The 16747-nt window shown below is 41.8% G+C and overlaps 1 protein-coding gene across 3 annotated transcripts in view; it reads right to left on the bottom strand.

Moving 5' to 3' along the window:
* Nucleotides 1-116: 116 nt before the first annotated feature.
* Nucleotides 117-16747, bottom strand: part of efr3a (EFR3 homolog A) — a 143394-nt gene continuing 126763 nt past the window's right edge. For all 3 annotated transcript variants that reach the window (XM_084008810.1, XM_084008809.1, XM_084008811.1), the window contains 9 exons: nt 15045-15206; nt 12509-12640; nt 12255-12322; nt 11980-12107; nt 7776-7861; nt 7493-7541; nt 6893-6996; nt 6762-6811; nt 117-6010 (listed from right to left, as the gene is read on the bottom strand). In XM_084008810.1, the coding sequence (XP_083864936.1) occupies nt 5905-6010; nt 6762-6811; nt 6893-6996; nt 7493-7541; nt 7776-7861; nt 11980-12107; nt 12255-12322; nt 12509-12640; nt 15045-15206 (885 nt within the window). In that variant the 3' untranslated portion in view covers nt 117-5904. The remainder of the gene's footprint in view (nt 6011-6761; nt 6812-6892; nt 6997-7492; nt 7542-7775; nt 7862-11979; nt 12108-12254; nt 12323-12508; nt 12641-15044; nt 15207-16747) is intronic.

The raw sequence follows: 16747 nt of genomic DNA, 5'->3' as shown, positions 1-16747 counted from the left end.
TTAGTCCTCGAACATCAATCTCAATGTACTATTAAATAGAGGCTTTGTAATAAAGCGCTGAAGGTCTGCTGCCACTAAAGGAAACTACTGAACTACATTTGACTGAAAGTGGGAAGTTGGGCTGCAGATGTTTTATTATATTCAGACGTATTGATAAATCAAAAAATGCAGGGATATATTGCATCGATTCAGCTAGTTGGTAGAATTTGTCATTTATGATTAAACATAAATTAAATTAAGACAGTAATTAAACAAATTCATACCAAGTTAAACACCCATCACCAAAACCTGCAGCGGTGGCAGAACCTCAGCGCCTCCTAGTGGTTAGAATCCTCAGCGTGTTCGAAATAAAGCCGAGCTTTAGCGGAAGGCAAAACGCGGACGTGACACCTTTAATCTCTAAAACTGGCACAAAAATACAAACGGATGCATCAAACAGAAGAAGCTCAGGTTTGTGTTTTGTTCTTCTCATCGTTTTTTCTGCAGAATTCAGCTGGTAAACTGAAAAAAGTCCATCTTGAAAGGTGGAGAAAAAGTTACTCACATATATATTTATTTATTTATTTTTTGTCTTGAAAGTATTTTTGTGTGTCCAGCATTCTGAAGTAAGGCAGGTCAGCAGGGAAATGATTTCACCCCATTTACTGGCGTCGTCTCCGGTCTGAAAAATGACGATTAAGACTCGATAGTAACTAATCACCAGTCAGGAGGGACTTTTGACAGTTTTACACAAACTTTTTCATGAAAACAACATTTCACAAATTTAACATTGGCAGGAAAACCTTCTTATGATCAAGTTGTACCACACACTAATCTGTGCTGATTCATTTTTGCTATAGTACCAGGTACACAGTGATCAAAGTGCAAACATCATATTTCATTCTGACAGCTATTAAGTGTTAAGCATTTCATTTAAATACAGATTTGAATCTAATCTTCTGCTATTCTAATGGCTGATGGAGCTAAATCTGTTGAATATACTTCATCAAAAGTAGCAGAGATGACTCGTTCACATTCATTCTTGCATCCAGCTTCAAACTCTTTAAACTTTATGTCTCACTCATCTTTGACTTTTGACAAGAAGTTGCAGCTTCAGCTCCAGATTCACTCGACTAGATCTCACACACATCTATATTCTACATTCCACATCCTGCAGTTACAATGAAACAACAGTTTATATCAACAGGTTTTGTGACTCCTATTATTCTTGTTTTTCGTATTTCTATTTGGGGGATGATGCTCCTCTTGGGACTACAGCTTTGAATATCCAGGAAGTATAGTGTTGCCATGGGGTCAATGATCTTGACCCTAAGGAGTACTATTTTTCACGCTAATTGACGCTAACGTTTTAAAGTGCCGTTGATATGGACGCCTCACTGTCTGACAACCACAGAAGTGTCTGATTAAACTGCAATTATTTTACATCTAAAGCTGTGCTGAGCTAAAGCTGCAACTTCTAGATTCAATCTAGATGCTAACATTAGCATTGATTTAGTCTTACTTTTCTCTAGTATGCAAAAATAATTAGCATGACGTGTCTATAGATATAATATTCTTTCATATCTCAGCATATTTGAAATGACATAATGGATTCTACAATTTAAAAAAATAAGCAACGTTTTCACAAATGAGACCATTTCTCCCACACGGTCCCATTGAAACCCTGAACCGCCGACTTTCATAGTAAACAACCAAAAACAAAAATGTCAATTTGAACATAAAAAAGATCAGCATGTGTCTTCATCTTGATAAATGTGATGGACAAGAATCTCCCAATCTCTAAATCTCTACCAGGCAACAATGTAACGACACATGATGCATACAATGTACAAAAATATATGATATCCTGCTATAAGGGCACATTCAGAAAGGAAGTGATGGGGTCTTTCAGCCACCGAAGCAACCGGCTGCTGTTCAAATCCCACTTTTCTCCAAACTAAAGTCAGTGACATAAGTCGTTGAAGTGGATTCATGTTCCCAGAGGCCCCTCAGACAACGTGCTATTAAGCTATCATGCTAAGTAAATATAATGCATGGTTCTAAGTACAGCTAGGATATTAAATCAGGAGAGTTTGCATGTAAAGCTACGCGGCGTCGATATGCACAGAAGATAAAATGCATCAGTGGAGGATGTTGTTTCACACGGAGGAAAATATCAAAAGGGATTTCTTTGAGGCTCCTCTGCTCAGACAATGCTGAGTGTGAACTTTATTACATCGCCGGCTATTCATCCCATTCAGACCAGAAGAAGACGTTCACAAGGTTACACCTGGTGTCAAGCTGTGATCTGGAGAAACCATCTCACAGGCCTTCACATTTAGACCCTCATTACAACAAAGACATCGGGTCTAACGTGAAGCATTATGGGATGGTCTTTACCGACTATACGAAGAATACTTTTTCTGCACTAATTTGTTAAATATCACCACAAAATTGGATTTGAGATGAACTTTTAAAAGGTTGAAACGTCGTCTGAGCTGCACGTAGATAAAAGTGTGCAGAATCAGTCGATGAAATTCATGTGTGTACCTATGTCGATCAACCAATCAGCTGTTTGAGCCTCTGCAACCTCCAGATACTCATAACACCCTTCTCTGAATGGGTTTGCACACGTCCTCATGCATCTTCCCAACAGCAAAATTAGCTTAAAGAGCCCCCAAAATGGAAATTGACTACTGGCCAAACTCCATCTGCTGGTGATAGAAAGCTCCAGAAATGAATCTAAATGAATCTTGATATTGTTTTGTCTTCGTTTCCTGCAGCGTTGCTAACTAGGCTAACGTTACTCACAAGATAAGAGGACAAGAAGCTTGCTAGCACTAATGCTACCTCCAGTCTTCACGGTGACCCTTGACCTGAAGCAATGCTGCTGAATGGACTCCACCTATCTTCCCTGCTCACATGGCCAATTCCTTTCGTTCACAATGCAACCTGTGCTTGACAAACCTTCGACATACTAAACCCTCTGAAACAGTCGAACACAAACACCTCAACGATTTCCTTCTCGTCTCTTTCATTCACTCTTCCATCTTCATTCCTCCATCGTTCACCATCTAATTCTGTGCAACTCTAAACAGAGAAAAAGTGCAACTGATGTAACCTAGTGTGAGGATGCACTCATCCAATCATCTGTGAGTGACAGCAAACGCTGACCTTCAACCTGGCAGGCAGCAGCAGCGGCGGCGACATTCTCTGTCCAGCTGCTCAGACAGAACCGTGGCGGGAGGCTCCGCCCCCGACTGCAGGGATGTTCGGTCCTACACTGAGCTCAGATCAGAGGAAACACTGATAACCATCTGTTGGAAGACATCACAGCTGCAGCTCTGTAGCAGATATGAAGGATCTCCTCCCAAAAACACCTCCTCTTCTCCTTTTGGAAACAAAACGTGGCCTTGAGGTAACGAAAGAAAACGGCACAGATGATTTGTTCACTTGTGTGAAAATGTCACCGCTTCGTATCCGAGTGGCTGAAGGCCGATTCGCAGGACGCCGGCTCTGATAACTAAGGATTTTTAATTCATTGGCATCGAAACACACTGTTTTTGTTGAGAAGCTGCCAGAAAGAGCTGTGAGGAGTTAAAAGCTGCTGGTCCAACTGGAGATGGACGTGATCTGGGCACCAACTGGGCACAGGGAGGAGGAGTTTTCTCTTATTGCTGCTGGTAGAAATCTGGAGCCAAACAGCTACAGTAACTTACTTACATTCAACGCCGCAGACTAACAGCGCTTAATTACTTGATTTTAAGGTTGACAAGCTGTTGTCGAATAAAAGCCATTGTTCACATGCTTGCCTAACTTTATGTGCAATTTTATCCACTGGAGGGCAGATCAGGGTTAAATAGCGGTCAACCAATGTCAGCATTGTGTGTGGAGTTGAGTACAGGACGTCATCTTCCTACGTAGCTAGGGAGCTGCCTAACCGCAAGAAATAGTGACAAAAAAATCCCCAAAAGTGCAAATTTGTTCGTGAGTCGAATTACACCATCAAGAACTCTTAAATTGTTTCTTTCATTGTTGCGAAAAACTGCTACTAGATTCTTTGTTGACAAAAAGCTACGTTGGCGGGAGCGCTGCGTCACACACCGTCATCGGTTGATATGAACGCGTTGTCAGGGGCAACGTGAAACAAAATGGAAATTCAGTCTCATTATCAAGCTCGAATAGCTTCTTTTTTGTGTAAGCACGTTAATAAGTGATGCAATATGTTGAGCCAAGAGAACAGGTATACATTCCAGATTTGTCCATGAAATTATTTCCAATAGTCAATAAGTTGTCCCTCAATGCAGCTCACATCCCAAAAGAGATGAAATGGGATTCATACATTTATAGGAAAACACCACGGCAACAATCGACCACAGTTCAGAGTCCTCTGCCAATGATTCGAAGGAATTCATTCCAAAATGTGTTTGACAGCAAACATCAACGCGATGTTGGCTGATGATCCAGAGTTGTATTTACACTTAAAATGACTCGGTGCAGGCTGGTGATGAAGGTTATCTACAGTTTCCTAAAAATACATTTTCACATGTTTTTGCGATCTCTCCCCATCGACCGTTTTGAGGAAGACATTCAGCCAAACCAACACTCCAGATGTCTGTGACGTAGCGTGATGTTGAAGTAGCTCTGACACGATATCAGGTTTTCGGCTTTTGAACCTTAATACCGACACGAGGACGATGATGCTGGTAAGTACACATTGACTGAAATGTTCTTTTCCAATGTGAAAATATTTGTCTACGTATTTCTTACAATGTCAACTTTAAGTTTACATTTATTGTAAGTTGAACCGGTGTATGGACAAAGAATTTGGAATTTTAAAAAACGCTACTTTGGTCCATGTTTCGTATTCCTGAAGGCTTTACACCGTTACCCTGCAGCTTGCCGACATTTCAGTCTGGATGACATTTTCAAGAGCTCTGGAACGCAACATCTGGAGCAAACTCACGATCACAAGCAGCATACAACCGGTCTGTATTGCTTTCAGGTGATTTCCCCACATGAAACTAAGCTGATTGTTGAAGTCATTCCTGATGATTTTTAGTCTTTAAAAATAGCAAAGACGAGTAAAGCTGAATCAGACTAAAGAGATTTTAACGGCCGTAGAGCAGTGAGTCTACAACTAACCTGCCGTCTACCACCAGTGAAGTTATTTCACTTTTCCTATCTGACAGCTAATATATTGTACGTTTCTACCTGACTGCACTGATGCCTACTGATCACCACGGGAACAGATAAAGAAGCTGGCTCTGCAGAGGAAGCGTCACACCTAAAACCAGACTCAAGTTTTAAGCCTGAAACTGGTTTTAGCCATGAGTACAAGGGTTGGATTCTAGACGACGGCGTATGTACAAGGTGTGAAGTTCTGGCTCGACCACAGCTGAGACTGGATCAGAGACATCCTGGGACGCAACATCAGACTCCATATCTACACACCCAAATCTCAGAGTGGAAGTTGTTCTTTTTTTTGTTTTTCTTTGTCCGTGCTGACTCGTGTGTTGAGTTTGGCTTCAGGGAGGCGAGTCAGGCAACTACGTGCAGCCAAGCAGTTCACTTAGAGCTGGTGGAGTTGATACACATCTGCTTGAAGCTCAATTAAGAAGCCAAGTATTGTAAAATGAGCAGCAAAAGGTGTTGAATTTCTAATAACGTATGGATGTTTGGGATTCAGAAGTACCGTTTTCACCCATAGAAGAGAAATTAGAGAAGCTTTGTGTTTTACAACTCGTCTTTAAATCAAATTGAAAATGGCTGTTTTGCTGCATTTCTACGTGACACTTTGTGCTGGTTTGGATAGAGGATATTGGAGTAGAGATTGTTATTGTGTCCTTCTCAGCATTTTGCATTTCAGCTATTTTTGTCGAGGTGTGTGTGTGTGTGTGTGTGATGTTGATGTCTGTGGTGTGATCAGTAGACACACAGGTCTGGGAACTTCATCTCGTAGACGGGGACGGACTGGTGCTGAGTGTGTCCCGATGAGATGGAGACCACTCCGGACGGGCTGGGTGGAGGCCTGTGAAGGGGGGTGGCGGGGGAGATGGGTGAGGTGGGGGGGGAGAGAGGGCCAAGATGTTAAACTGGGATTATCATACTGCAAACCAGACGGAGAAACTAGTCCTAGAAGGTGACTTGGAGTAACTGCTGATGATGGGTGAACTTTTCTACTCTGAGATCTTAACCACTGGTGGGCAAAAGAAATAACATGTTTTGTTGTCCAATTCGTTCAATAATTACATCTCAAATTCAGCTTGGGAGGCTCAGCTTTGAAAGTATAGTTGTTTTCAAGCCCTTCATCAGTGGAACCAGGTCCCAGTTTCACCCTCTCCACATAAAGTACGCTTAAAACTGTCTGACGGGGAACCAGAGACGTTGTCGAGGCTTTTAAAGGGTTAGTTCTACTCCTTTTCTATTTGTATGGTACTTTCTAATGTATAGCCTGTTAGCATACATCTCAATGTATAGCAGAGGGATGTGGTCATTAGTTTGAGATGTATCCTGTGATGAAAAGCAGCACCACAAGCATAGCAACAACAAAAACAAGGGACAACGTACACTACAGATGACAAATACATGCTTCTAAATGTTCTAACGAGGTTCTAACCAACATTTATTATGTTCTGTTTTTAGTTTTTCCTGTAGATGTCATTACTTTGTGTTCACAAGACGAGAGAAATGTGTCACAGTTGCTTCGCTTGATGTTCTTCTGACTGCGTGCAGATACTCGGGGAAATCAAGTCAAGTTTATAAAATAACCGAAAGCTTACCTGATTGTAAGTTCGAAGATTTGTGCCAGCCGGTCGTGCAACATGTTCGCCTGCAGAAATACACGGATGTTAATTCCCGAACGCCCAATCTGTTTAACGACTGGATTATTAGGGAGTCAGCTGGTTTCTACCTTGGACTCGCAGTGAGCAGCAATCTCCTCAAACGGAGCTTTCTGGAACTTCTCCATCACCTGCCTCCTCTTCTCCCTCTCCTGCTCCTCCAGACCGGTGGTATCTGGAAACAGACAGAGATCATTTATGTGTCAGGTGACCAACCCCCCCCACTTAGCTTCAATCCCAATTCCTGTATGATGCCAACAATATGGGCACTAAGATATGCTACATTTATATTCTGCTTGAGCAGCATAGAAGGATTTTTTAGTGACAGCAGAATAGATTTATGTAAATGGTAAATGGCCTCATTTACTGTATATAGCGCTTTTCTATGTCACAGAAAAGTCAAAACATGTTCAGTAATAAATAAGCCACATGTGAGCTGTATATTAACGTTGACTTTAATGTCAGATTTTGTCAGCGACGTCGTGACACTCGGTAAATCATTATAATTAACAGGACATTAGTGTCAATGTTTTGGCTACTTGCCAGAGAGGAATTAGCCTGAAGGATGATGAAGGTTTTGACAAATACCTAATTTGTATTCAGGGAGAAACCTAAGCGAGCACACAGACAGTCATAAAGAAAATGTCTCATCAACTTCTCTTGAAACTCACCGATGGCCTTCTTCAGGGTCTCAAACGTGATCTCCTCAGCTAGCTGGGACTGCAGAGAGATACAAAATAAAAAAAAGAGGGAGGGGTTAAACAAACCGTGATGTCAGTCTGCTGATCAGTCACCACCCAGAGGCTCGGTTACTACCATTTCAACCTGAAATCAGCCATATGAGTCATCAATGAAAGGGGATGTACATTTTGGTTTGGATTTTATGTCTTCGGTACGCACAGTTTACTAAAATACCTTGATGTTGTTTTAAGACCCCTACAAAATGTTACCCACCTTGTCTGGAAGGCTGTTGGACATGATGTCCACTTGAAGGGAGATTGTGTCCACAAAACTCTTCCTCCTGGTCAGACGATCTTCATCTGCAGGACGACAGACAAGTCACACAGGGATCAGTACCAACTTTAAATCCTGATAAAAATGTTTCACCTTCAACACTCCTGTAACGTCAAGCGTTTCAAGTAGGGGTATTGAATTCAAATATGATCTGTGCCTCTTTAAAAGCCATCTTTGAGTTCCGTGGTCCCGTTTTCAATGTCACTGGTTGTGTTGTAGTGAATACTGATATTTTATTGAAGTTATTTTATCCACTTTTTTCTTGGACCTTGGTTAAAAGTTGTGAGTATCGACTGTCATCTCTCAGAAGCAAAGGAGGACGAACTGTGTCATTGTGAAATCCTGGCAAACCCAATTAGGAAGACGTCAAGGTAACTGAATGGAAAGTGTCTCTGACACCAGAGAATGTTGCTCGTATCTCATCTCCCAGCAGTCAGTGCTGCTTTCTTTAAACCATGAAGACACTCTGTACCCTGGACCAAGACGCTTTAATCACATAAACATGGGTCTCTTTGACATACGCCCCGTTTATCATTTCGCTATGACAACTTGTTGATTTGTTCTCAGGGGCCACTTGTTAACAATGAACATCACCCTCCAAACTGACTTAGACTCTACTTTGATGTCGTGGTTTAATGCAACACGGAACAAATCCATCTGATCCCGCACTGTGATAAACTTCTCAGGTACCTCGTCCCCTGGGTCGGCCCGTTTTAATACCTCCACCTGCAGCCTGTCTGTATTCATCCACACTGCACCGGGGAAACTCAGAGCCAACACATACTTTTAACTGGAGGAACAACACGGCGTCTGGGCCATCAGATAGGAGCCCCGCAGGGTGTGAAAACACTCAGGAGAGAGGGAAAACAGCAGCCCGTTATAATTGTTGTTTGCATGAGTCACAGTGACCCGCGTTGTGCACTTTGAACAGGTATGACTCAGCAGCTGGCCTGAAGGCTTTCATGAGGAAACTGACTTTTGGCTTTTGGCTCGCTAGTATAATAAAGAACCACAGCAGGATTGCCTCCAACGCTAATATCACTGACATGACAAGAAACCAGCAGTGAGGATCAGAGACATGAACATTCAGGAAAGAGAAGTCAACGTGGCAGGTTTCTGACAAATCTTGACGAAAACAAGTCTGGCATCCACCTGAAGGTATTAAGACTTGACTGTACTGTAAGAGTTCATTTTTTTATAGAGCGAATGTAGATTTCTTCCTTTTCAAATTGAGTTGTGAACTTGTCATGCAGCACAACTGCAAAAAATGCCAATTCAAAGAGACGGATAGACACAAATCTGTGCCAGGCAGCGCAGGTAACACAAATACGCTAAATGTGCATGGGGCTGTGTCGTAAAAGCCTATCAGCGTTGAGATTCTCCTCCTGTCGACTACGTAGTTAAAAGAGTCAAATATTGTATCCGCCCGTGGTCCCCAGCGGCTGTACGATAGTAGCTCATATTAGAACAGAGTCCAGACCAGACTATGTGGAGAAACCGTCTATGTTACATACAACGGAGCAGCTACAGTGTTAGCATAGCCTAGCACCCATCAAACCAAACTCCATTCAGAAAAGAAGCATTTTAGAAGATGTTTGCTAATCGTCTTGCAGGCATGGCGACATCATTATGTAGTTATTTCAGCATCCTTTTGATCTGTTTATTGCAATTAAATTACAACAACAAAAAAAGTGTTGCATGTATTGCTGAACCCACTGAGAATCAACACTCAACACTGTAGCTCTTTGCAGCTTTTAGCCTGGATTTACTGGTCGTTGTCAACCCCCCGCCCCACCATTTCCAACAGGCTCAGACAGACCGATGCATGACATGCCTTACACCAAATGGCAGAAACATTTGGATAAATAATACACAATTTAAAATGACACTTCACCAACAACCCCTACCACGACAACAAACACAAACCACTGCAATATAAGTATGGTCTACATGTCTACAGGTACATCTATATGTAGCACATGTACTCACCATAACATTTCCAGATGCAATGCAAGCAAAGTAGTTGTAAAAATGATCAAAGCATATTCAATTTTGTATATACAGTATGGTGCTAGAGCTACACACTACATCTATGACTGGAAACAACATAAAGGATCTCTCTAGATGGTTATCTGAGGGTAAGGGATCGTTTTCCTGCCAGTGTATATGTTTGGATCATGTCGCTCAGTGGAAGGAAAGCTGCTGACTTTTGAGCTCAGTGGACAACCCTCTCTTACAATGTTATGTTTGCATACAACTAAACTGCATTCTCAATTCTGTTTTGAGGGGAATGTATTTTCTCCTTTGTTTTTACAAAAGTTTAGTCAAGTACGAAAAAAACATGGCTTGGCTTAAAATGACATTTGTTACATTATTTAAGGTACGGATGTTAATTAAAATGAGTGAATGTTAACTTTTGGTTTCACACAGGACATGAACAGTGATCACCAGAGTGAAAGTCCTGCATTTGTTTAAATCCACCAACCTGAGTCGCTCCCTACATCGACTTCTGTGGACTATCTTTAGATGCATATTTGTAATAGTAAAAATATTACTTCCATTGAAAATTCCATTGAAAGGTCATTCAAAATGTATTGGGATGTAATTTTAGGTGACAGGGCTAGAGGTTCCCTGGACTGTTACACAGGACATTTTATTACCTGTGGACCAGTCATTGGAAGTTTGCATTCAACATCAACTACCAAATGCTTATTATTTCACTTTGATGTTTCTCCTTCACTGTGCAGAATTTGACACGAGAGTGCACAACACGTACACTGATGAAATGCCATCGTGTTCTGTAAGTACACTTTTGAAATAAAAGGAATTTTTAATGGGGAGAGGGACTAGAAGATTTTTTAATGACACCTTTTTTGTGTGCAAAAAAAAAAAAAAAAACATCAGATAAAAACTATTAATCAAAGCAGAAGGAGCAGGATGTGTTAGAACATAGTCTGGAGGGGATTTAAAGGGCAGTGTAGTCTCCTACGATCTCTCAGAACGACTCCCAGTGCTATTTGGTGTCTTTCAAACCTCCTCGTGGTCGTTTGTCTACAGTCACAAAGAAAAAAAGCCCCTCAAAGGTTTGTGAGCCAAAATAAAACCTGCTAAAGTCTGTATTAATCATTGTTAAATAGTTTGCCGTCTTTCCAGCTAAACTAAACCTAGCTATGACAGCAGGAGGTAAGGGTCAGCAGGAAATTGTGTCTATACAACTCCACATGGGACTCTGCTACAGCTCTACCAGCTGGTTACCTCTGGACTTCTGCTTGCACCTGTGGAGGATTTTTCCTACTGTGTAAAGTACTGATGTTAGATGAAAGCATGGCAGAGGGAAGAAAACAGAAAAACAGTTTGTTAGGCCAAAGACCATTCTTTTTGATTTGGTGAAGATCTAAGTGTGGTTCAAACAAACTGCATAAAGCAGAACGTTGAAAAGAATGTAATAGACTTTAGAAAAAGACAGAAAATCCTTTGATTAATCATTCGTGGACAAGCTATTATTTCTGTTTGTTAAATCTTCCTGATGTTCGTTCCCATGTGAAACATCCCTCTAATAACCAGGGAGACCGGCAACGACTGTAACAACCGTCCATGTAATAAAGCTCATCATACAATGGTTTTTTTAAAGTTTGTTTTCTGTTCACTGATAAACTCTTTAAGCTGTTAATCCTTCAAAGCCTTTCAGCTTAATCTCCACCAAGGATGCCACAGTTCTGTGGGACACTGGGAGTTCAAAATGAAGGCAAATAAACCAGTTCACAGTGCACCAAAAGACCACAATCTCCAGGCTAAATCCTGGGATGTAACTCCTTTTAATAATGTCTTAAACTCTGGATGCTATTCATAAAATTTGTTTTTCAACATTATTTTTTGTACTTCAGTAGGACATACTTTTTGTGTTTACTTGTTCAAACTCTATTAAAAGCTATATAATGTTGACATTAGAGCTGCACCGGTTCATGTATTCAAACCAAACCGCCCCAAAAGTCACACTCCGTTGCACACAGTTTCACAATTGTGAGTTCCAATTCAGAAGTCAAAGCCCCAGGCCTCCCTGCAGACTCGCCATTGTAATGCATACAAAAGAAGAGCGACACACTTTCTGTCAGTTTCTGCTACACATCATAAAGGGAGGTCATACCTGTGACCTGGGGAATGTATGGAATGGAGAGTCTCTCTGCATTGTATCCCGGTCCTGCCAGACACTCTGCCATGTCAGCTGTCTGGAAGTACAACAGTCTGTCCTCCTTGTCCAGAGATTCAGGGAGTCTGGAAGGAAGAGGGAGCGGGATGAAAAACAAGATCGCAATCCACCTCTTCCAACAGAATCGCACATATCTCCAACGAAGGATTTAGATCGATGAACGCAACCCATCAGATTATTTCGACCCGTTTATCAAAGTAGTGGATACTTACGGACACTTGTCTCTGAAGATGTTATCTGGGAGAAGGTACGGAGCATCCATGTTCCTCAGCTCAATAACCTGAAGCGAGAATAACAGAAAGAGCAATACTAACGACAAACTAGCGGCGCAGAACATCAGCATATTATTAAACTTAAAAGTACTCAGAGCAAGTTAAATGAGAGGAACATTTTACAATATAGTGTTTAACATCCATCAAAAGCTGAAGACTTAAGAAGCTTCAGACAGAATGAGTCAATGGTGCACCTTGCTGACGTGCTGGCAGAAGGGAGGGTTTGCAATCATTTGGCTCAGGAAGTTGAGGTATGCTGCCACCAACGCCATGATGCCGCAGCGGATAATCATCGGCATGTTCTCCTCATTAGCCAGAGCCATGTCCTGCACAAACCAGTCACACATCAGCAAAAACGGCAACATCAAGAAACCCTTACATGCTCTAGTCGAGATCACCGTTTGCGAGGGTGGTTTTTACTCATTCGCTACTTTAAATATAGTTATGGTGAACACTTTAAATACTTTAAATAAATACAGGAGCCCTGAGAGGCAAGAGAGTGGAAGAAAAGGTGAGTCTGATCTAAATAGGTCCCTCTCATGTGTTTATGATGTTGACACTGGTGGAGAGAAGTCTCATTCTGAAATCTAGTGTGCCAAATATTCAGCTGTGACATTGAAAATATTATAATATAGTTCTCTGTTCTTGTGTTGAACAAACTGAAAACACCGGCGCTCCTCTCTCCAACTCACACTCACTTTTCTCCCGTTATCTTTCAACAACACGCCACCTCTCGCAATATTTCAGAACTCGACTTCTCAGAGATAAACTGAATGAAACACAATAACAAACAGACGGGATCGAGCAAAAGGTTTTATTTCTCCTTTGGGTCCTCTCCATTATGTTGTCAGACAATGACACAGCCTGTAAGGGGTGAAAACAAGCCCCATTATTAGCGGTACTTTGATGGTAAGGAGTTAACCTGAGAAATTCCATTACAGCCCATTTAGTGGCAACTGTCTCCAGCGTTCTCCTTCAATACTGGACAAGTTGAAGTGAAAATTGTTGCCCCCGTTAGCTGCTTGGACTCAAAGACATGGAAAAACAGGGTTTTTTTTTCCAGGTTGAAAAATAGTTGCCCTTTAACAACTCGTTATTTCCCATCATGATTGTAATTAAGAAACGGCTACAGAACCACGTTAGAGACACATTCATCATATTCAGCCCACTGTGCTTGCTCTGTCACCCCGGGGTCGTCGCCTTGACGACAACCTTTTAACTGACAGTGTGAGAACACAACTAAAGAAGCAGATGGTCCTTCCGGAGGAAATCTTCCTACACTCTTTAACGTTTACTGGTATCAGCTATTTTTAACCAATCAAGTGGAGAGGCATGTGGGAGGAAATCAGACAAAATGCACCTTCTGCTCACTTTCTGGACCTTATACCTCATCCTCCAAAGAGGTAAGGACGTTCCCAGTGAAGGTACCACGGTTGTGTGTGGATTCCTGTGTGTGTGTTTGCCTCTGTTTGTCCACAACGCTGTGACATTTCGGAGCGATAAGATCTCAGCGTGATACACAAACGAGCAGCTGGCTGTGAGTCGGAGCGCGTGTGCAGAGTATTTCACACCTCTTCCGTCTCACATGGAGGAGGTTTTATTAGACCTGCGTGCAGTCTCCGGTCTAATGACATTATTACTGCTGCTGCTGCTGATGGTGCTGATGGTGCAGCTACTCATCAACCATGGAAACATGACCCCATAAACACACCGTCATCCCATCAAGGATACTGGGGATTAAAGCACCAAACAGAGGTATCGAGTGTTATAATATTCTGACCACCAGAGGGCTACAGCTCCGCTAACTAAAGGTCTATCTCTTGGAGCTCTATGTGTTCAGATGGCTTACATAGAATTTCTTAAAACGCCACACATTAAAGCGATATTATCAGCGTTATTTTGATTGGCTCTCAGAGTTTCAGCAATTGGATGAGTTTTTGCATTTGCTCGCCCTCCTGTTAGTTAGGAGTTAGCTTTTTCTAATAACGGATGACTGTAATTTGATTGGATGGACCCAGTAGTAGAGGTGAAATGTTGCTCCCTAATTGTTTGGGGCAGGTTGCCAGGTATTATACATTGCACCTTTAACGAATTATATGACGTTTTTTTTACTCAACCTGAACAGGAAGGTTCCTTTTTTATAACTTTCAAAATGAGCCTGTGAGTTCCTGAAAGATGTTTTTTCCTAATATTGTGTGCACATTTGATGCACATGATCATTAATAACTTAATTATGTTTTTTAGCTTAAATTGTTCTGACAAGATATAATGTATGTGAGAAAAAAAAAGAAAATTATCTTCTTCTTTCCTTCATTTTTCTTGTTCTATTTTGCATATATTCGTATTTTACATACCTACTTCTGTCTTTGTTTCATTTTCCTTCCTCCAATCTGTGAACATTCTGCAGCTTTTAATTATCTTCTTCTCATTCTCCTTTTACTTGATTGAACACATTTTATGCAAAACAACTTTATTGCCCAGGGGGCATCAGGTTGGCGACCCGACACTGGATAAGCAGTTGAAGATGAGAGATGAGATGACAACTTTATTTTACATGTGAATAAAACTTGTTTGTAGTCTGGTATTTTTACACTCGGGTATTAATGCTCCTTAATCTAAACGTGTCTGGGAACTTCTCCCCCTCCACTGATTTCACATTTTCTCTCTTTGTTTTTTTGTATAACTATATAATTACTGAATGCATTTTTTTGTTTCATGACAAAAGGCTACCTGGAGAGCGATGGAGAGCCGGATGAGGTCGATGACCACTTCCTCGTTGGCCAGTTCGATGGTCAGAATTGCCAGGGTGGTGAAGAGCAGCTCATAGTTTTTATGGACGTTATCTTCCTCTTTACAGCCCAGGTAGATGTGACGATAGAGCTGCTGGCCATGCTGGAGGGGGAAGCAGAGAAAACAGACATTATGGGAGAGGACAAATGGGGCATGCAGACTATATTCCCAGTAAGGATGAGACTGAGTGAGACTGACTGTTGGCCATAAACCATCACTGGGTTGACTATAGACAGCCAGCATCTGTCGTCTTTCAGCTTGGTTGCCTCTTTTAATGCCCAAGTCCACCATCGGGTTCTTGGCCTGTCCAACTACAAGCAACTTTGACCTTTGGACCACAGCTTTGGGCAATGGCGGTTTTGTACATGACCCAGAAAAAAAACTGGAGCTGAAGACCTTGCTGACATGGTTACTTCCCAGGTTTGTCTGGCAGCTCTGATCACCTGGTGGTCATCGGTTTGACTGCTCTCCTCACCTTAACGGCCAAAACATGTGGCATCTTGGGATACACCTGTGAAGTCGGCCAAATGTCCATGCACCAGGAAGATTTATGAGTTACCTTATGCTAAAAGAAGAAGTCTGCTGTTCCGCACATAAACATCCAAATTAAAACTTTGTTTTTATCCCACTTGCAACGCTGTCCGACTTCCTGTCTGTAGCGTTCAGCTCCGAGCCAACTACCACCACACCAAATTCTTCAATTCAACACTTCAACGTTTCGTTCCATATACCAGTTACTTTTCAAAATCCACATGAACCACTATAAATTATATCCACTACACGCAGCACTTATAAAGCCAGGTCTCCTGTTGTTTCTTCCAAAACACCAGACAAAAGGCAATGATTTGCGTTTTAATTACACCACAATTATGACTGGCGCATTAACGGTTTAACTGCAGTCCAGTGCACATAAATCCCCATGTTCTCTGCTGTAGCTCAGCTCAAAAGCACATAACCAATAAATCCGTCAGCATGTTATCGTGGCATTCACTACTGAGCACCTCCACAACCGCTCCTTCCTCCGTGATAGAAATGAAAATGTCATTGTGCTTGAAAATGAAAATGCTACAGTCCACTGAAAAGATTAAACCCATTAACGCTGATCGGCCTAAAATAAGTGTGTCGGAGGCTTCATCTCGCAGAAACGGTCCTAATCTAAGGAAGAAAAATGCGCGCTGCCAGAGCCTCTCTTTTACCTTTATCTGTTTGACATGGAGTTTAAGGGGAAGTGAAGGCCAATGACTTCTATTCACCACTAATGAATGCAATAAGATGCCATTAATGACATCTGACAGTGAGTCACTGTTGGTGAGGCGGCTCCGTCGGCTTTGAATGTTGGCGATGACGCGAGTGGGTGGTTGATCCGGTCAGCTGTTTGACGTGTTGCTAAAGGTTACAGCTCAGGTGTGACTCACAGGTGAACCATTCAAACTCTTTTTGGAAACGTTGTGTGCGGAGGAGGACCAGGCTTTAGATGGATACACTAATTAAGTGTGGCCATGGCAACGGTCTGCTGATAATTCTGTTTTACCCTTTCAAGTTTTAGTGTCTCATCTTCTGTATTTTATTACATTTCATCGAACTCCAAGTAGAAGTTTTGATAACTTAGTTTAGTTTCGTCAGCAGCATTGTGGCTAATTGCC

This window comes from Eutrigla gurnardus, assembly GCF_963514095.1.
Source record: "Eutrigla gurnardus genome assembly, chromosome: 4".
NCBI lineage: Eukaryota > Metazoa > Chordata > Actinopteri > Perciformes > Triglidae > Eutrigla > Eutrigla gurnardus.
The sequence above is the reverse complement of the archived record's forward strand: the minus strand, read 5'-3'. Positions and strand labels throughout refer to the sequence as shown.